At 41.0% G+C, this 5,282-nt stretch overlaps 1 protein-coding gene across 2 annotated transcripts; it reads left to right on the forward strand.

Moving 5' to 3' along the window:
• Positions 1 to 223: 223 nt before the first annotated feature.
• On the forward strand, positions 224 to 4,772 carry LOC141482896 (uncharacterized). 2 transcript variants are annotated; one of them, XM_074176865.1, is made up of 3 exons: positions 224 to 1,460; positions 1,549 to 1,651; positions 1,942 to 4,772. In XM_074176865.1, the coding sequence occupies exon 3, from the start codon at positions 3,139 to 3,141 to the stop codon at positions 4,486 to 4,488; it is 1,350 nt and encodes a 449-aa protein (XP_074032966.1). In that variant the 5' UTR covers positions 224 to 1,460; positions 1,549 to 1,651; positions 1,942 to 3,138; the 3' UTR covers positions 4,489 to 4,772. The 2 variants fall into 2 exon arrangements, with proteins under 2 accessions (XP_074032966.1, XP_074032965.1); XM_074176864.1 differs by having other exon boundaries at positions 224 to 1,651.
• The last annotated feature ends 510 nt before the right edge of the window (positions 4,773 to 5,282 follow it).

A 5,282-nucleotide genomic window follows, 5' to 3' on the forward strand; every position in this document is an offset into this window, starting at 1 on the left:
TGCTACCAATTTAGACGTTGCTCGGTAGGAGCCACGATCTTCCAACGCCGCTTGACTGTCCGAGATTATTTTTATTGACTTGTGAGTGGGTTGGATTGTAACGGTCTAAATTTACTTGTAAATATTGTAGATATTGTTCGTTTATTTACTATGGAATCGACAGAATTGTCATTTATTGATGACGAACTTTTCGTCACAGCTAGGGACACATCTAGTTTGTCAGTGTGCCCAACCTACATTTTCAAAGAAGTTGTTACGTTTCAATTTAGCACTAGATCAAACTGCTCTTATGTGACCTTTCAAAAACACTACCTTACCTTTTAGGATCTTTATTCAGAGGATATTAACAATGTAATTCAGTTACAAGTTCATTTTATTCATTTAACATCATAGTAATGGGAATCTTCCGTTCCATAGAAAACCATACCTGAAATGTATAAGAATAAATGTATGCTCCCTGACTAACTGCTTTGACCAGTACTTACGCATTCTCCTTTTGCCAATCGACGTTGGAGATCCGAAATTCCTCGCTAGGTTGAAATAGTTGTTATTGTTTGTTTCTCAGTTTACTTCGCCTATCATTTTTCAGCCGTTGCCTGCCTTATTCTCTATACCTTTCCGAGAATATTTCTTGCATAGATTGTTATTCATCACTTCCAGAAGGATTACTACATATTAGAGCCATATCGCCTGAAAAACAATATTAGTTAGCTCTGGTTTCTGAATACTGTTTGATATTTTCGGTAAATAATCTGAATAATACGAATGCTCTAATATTTGTACTGAAAGGGAAGGATGTGGCGACTTACCTTGTATGTTTCTATTCCATCGCATGAATAAGGATTGGTAAATAGTTGAAAATAGGTTGGAACAATATATTTTGTAAATATTCGTAAACAAGGTTAAAAGACAGCTGTTGGTTGACATCTGCCGAACTTTCGTAGTGTCGTTCCGTCGACTTACACCGAACTAGTTCTACAGTTGTTCACGGGTGGAGGATTTATCGGTTACTCAAGTTGTCAAGGGTTGTTTTAGGGTTGCATTGCTTTGAGAAGGAGTTTTGATGGGTTATGGACTTGTTGATATTGTCTCAAGTGGCTGTGGAGGAATTGATAGATGTATGATGTTGTGCACAGCGCCCCCTTGGTGCTTGTAGTGTAGATTGGATGCACTGTGGCAACAACTGGTTAGCTGTCAGATGTGGCATTCTCTTAGTATTTGGAAGTTAGCTTTCGGTGAGCTTGGTTCGGAGTTCAAAGGGTATCATCAGACTGATTGTAGGATATATTTGGTTGTATTTGTGCCATCCTTCACGGGGATTATTTCTACAAGTCAGGATTGTATAGTGGAAGACTGATTGGTCATTTTGGTGTGGATATTTGCAGTCGGAAACTTAAGCTCTTTTGAGGATTTGTGGTGGATACCGAACTCGTGCCAGGTGGAAGGATTTCCGAAATTAGGTATGTCTGAATCACTGTCGCATCTCTCATGTGATCTTAGCTATGATATCACTTCTTCAATTCTACAACCTTCGTTTCTCGTCTCTAGATTCATAAGAAACAGAAGGCCCTCAGTCACTCATCAAGTCCCAGCAGGACTTCCGTGCAGAACACCGCACACGAAGAATCGTATAGAAAACCCCTTGGCCAGGGTAAGAATTTTACCATTAAATGTGTTTTAAATGATTTTAGTAATTTCTGGTTCCATCGTTATATCTCAACTGAATATTAGTATTGAAGAGAGGTTTCAACACTCATTCAATTTTCTTGATTTTTACGGATCATATGGTTATACAGGGCACCCAAAAATATACTCTTGTTATCTTGCTACTTTGCTTGATGAAAATATACCAGGGGTATTGATTAGTCAAATAGTCCTATTGAATGGGGGTTGAATCTCACCTTGTTTCATCTGATTCTGATTGAGAATTTTCTTCCGTAGGGTTTTTCTTCCTGTTTTTCTTCCTGTTTTTCTTCCTGTTTTTCTTCCTGCTTTTTTTGTCTTCGTCAAGGGTTCCTGTTTTCCTTTATTTTCTTTCTGGATCTTATTTGGTGATCCATTACTGGTCCAGCTTGTCGTGCCCTACAGGGTGATCTATCTTGGTGGTGCTACAGGGTGATCCATCTACGCTGTACTACAGGGTGATCCACCGGTGCTACAGGGTGATCTATCTTGGTGGTGCTACAGGGTGATCCATCTCCGGTGCTACAGGGTGATCCATCTCCGCCATACTACAGGGTAGCCTAACACCATATACCGGGTGGCCCAAAAGGAGCACGCAAGTTATAATTGATTTAATTGAATATTTGTGATATACTGAGATATTTGAATAATTGTTGCCCTTATGTTTATTGATACCTGTTGATATAGTGTTTGTTTATCGTTTATTGATTAAGAGTTTGTTATTGATGCCTGATTGACATAGATATTTGTGAAACGGAAATTGAGGTATATTCTTCCTTTCACGATTGCTGATTGACACCGATGCGCCTACGCCTGAGCTCACGCGACGCAAACGAGTTTGTCTTACCATCCGATACTAGTATTTACGATTTCACCTACTCAATTTTCGTGGTAGTTTTACTCGACGTATTGTAGTTTTTTTTGAGCGTCGTTACTACCGTAATTTATGGCTGATTGAATTCGTGGTTAGATACACCGCGCTCTTGTATGGACATTTGAACATCGCGTAGTAGTGTGAATATTGCATTGTTGTCTTAGAAGCGTTGTTGGTTAATCCATGTAAGTTAGGATTACTGAATAAATCATATTGGGGATTTTTATCTTTTATTTCCAATATTAATTGGTAAGTTATTGATATTGTGAGTTACTTAGGGTATCTGGAGGATTAAATTTACCTGGCGCCCATTAAGATCTATTTGAAATTTGCTAAGTTGTTTAACCCACTCCCGTCTCCACTGTTTAGCTTAGCCGCGGATACCCATCTGTCTTATTTGTTACCGACAGATGATTTAGTCCCCTCTTGTGGTTTGTGAGGTGACATTTTTGGCGCCCAACGTGGGGCCCTTAAAAGAAGGTTTTTTTTTTTGCGTTTTGGCTTTAGTAGGTGACTTTTGGAAACTTTGGAAAAATATAAATATTTTTTTTTAATTGATACCACTCTAGTAGAATAGCGTTATGGCAAGAAGACTGGTAATAAATCGTCTTGATAAAGACGAACTGACCTATGAATTAGCATATCGGGGCGTAGCAACTGGCACTTGTGAGGAAATGAGACATCGTTTGGTTCAAGTAATGCAGATGGAAAGGTACGGCGAGAGTCTTCGATATCCTTCATATCCATTCACTTTCGAGGAAGATGAGGCTGCAATCAGAGGGAAACTAGATGATATCAGAAGGCTGATTGATGACATAACCGATTCTGGAACGAGTAGCGGGGCAATGAAACTTCAGACCAAGCTAGCACATGTGTTGAATCGTATAGACAATATGGACCCAGATAAGGATAAGGACAAAGAAACCCGGAAATCCGAACTCCTGGGTTTGGCGCTGTCGTTGATGGACGAATTTTCACATAAAGTTGACAGCAGCAAGAGAAGTGATACGAAGCGTGTGCCGGTTGCACTAAATCAATTAGAAAGCAGATTGGGAGCGCAATCATTCCATGCTAACTTAGGAGCAGTTGCTCGATCGTCTCTGACGGAAGATCCAGTCTTTGACCCATACTCAACCAGTAAAATGATTCCGCCTTATAAATGGAATCTGAAGAAGTTTTCTGGAGATGGTAAAGGAATGTCGGTGACAGCATTTTTCGAGGGAATAGAGGAGTTGAGACTAGCGCGACATGTCCCCAACGCTGTTTTGTTGGACTCAGGTGTGGACCTTTTTGCTGACAAGGCGTATCAATTTTATAAAGATTGTCGGAATCGAGTATCGACCTGGGAAGAACTAGTGGAAGAGTTTCGAGAAGAATATCTCTCTGCCAATCATTCTGACGCATTGTTCGAAGAATTGCAGAAAAGGACTCAACACCACTCAGAAACCATCGGAGTTTATCTTGCAGTGATGTCAAGCTACTTCAGCCGCCTAGGTTGCCCAATGACAGAGGAAGCTAAGCTGAACATAGTTATGAAGAATTTACATCCCCTTTACCAAGACAGATTACGTGAACCCTTACCCACAACCATTTCAGAACTTCGCTCGGTATGTCGAAGAATGGAAGCCAGAAGGGACATAATCAATAGCTACGTAGAACCATCAGCACGTCGTGGCAACGTGATAGAGAAGGATTTGGCTTTCGTAGAGGTCACCAAGGAATTGAATGCCTTAGAGATAGCAACGGCACGAATTCCGTCGAACAATCAGTCGAAGGAGATAGTATGTTTCCGATGCGATCAACCCGGACATCGTGCTATAGGATGTGCTCTACCGAAGCAACTGGAATGCTACAGATGTAAGAGAAAAGGGTATACCGTTCGTAATTGTCCAAACTGCTCCGTGTCGGGAAACGACAAGCGACGCCTTTGAATCGTCGAGGGGAAGGCGCTCGCAAATTGCACTCGGCGACTGCTATTCAACCAATCCTTGATTATATTCTGGATCACGCCGAAAACGATGAGAGACCCTACCTTAAAGTTGAAGTCTTGGGGCGTAGTTTACTGGGGTTATTAGACTCAGGTGCCTCAGCCACTATCTTGGGACACCCAGGTTGGCAAATCGTAAAAGATTTGGTACATTTGAATTCAGCAAAGAGAATTAGTTGCACTGTTGCCAATGGTCAAGTATGTGAAAGTATAGGAGAATGTGAAGTGCCACTTTGTTTAAGAGGCAAGCTGAAATTAATTCGAGTTTTAGTGGTTCCTGATGTCCCTCATCACTTAATTTTGGGAACGAATTTCTGGAGAGCAATGGGAGTGGTTCCGAATCTGAGGCACAACGAGTGGAAATTTTCTGAGGAAATTTGCTATCTGAACGCATTGGACCATCTTCGAGGACAAACAGTTTTATCACCATTGGAAGAGGCCCGGCTAAACGCTGTAGTAGAGAAGAACAAGGAGCTCATGGGGAATAATTTAGGCTGTACGAATCTAGCTGAACATGTCATCGTGACCAACTCACCACCCATCAAGCAGCGTTATTATCCAGTGTCGCCTATTATTCAACAACATATTGATCGAGAACTAACAGAGATGTTGAAGAACGATATTATCGAGAAGTCGAATAGTGGCTGGTCGTCACCGGTTCTTCTCGTTAAGAAGAAAGATGGGAGCTACCGCTTTTGCGTTGATTACAGAAAACTAAATTCGGTAACGGAACGAGAC

Source organism: Leptinotarsa decemlineata, unplaced genomic scaffold, assembly GCF_025532065.1.
Source record: "Leptinotarsa decemlineata unplaced genomic scaffold, Ldec_3_MD MMD2_tig00002082_RagTag_RagTag, whole genome shotgun sequence".
In the NCBI taxonomy this organism is placed as follows: Eukaryota; Metazoa; Arthropoda; class Insecta; order Coleoptera; family Chrysomelidae; genus Leptinotarsa; species Leptinotarsa decemlineata.

Excerpts from the sequence above, each read along its gene's own strand:
- LOC141482896 (XM_074176864.1), top strand. The coding sequence starts at position 3,139 with ATGGCAAGAAGACTGGTAATAAATCGTCTTGATAAAGACGAACTGACC.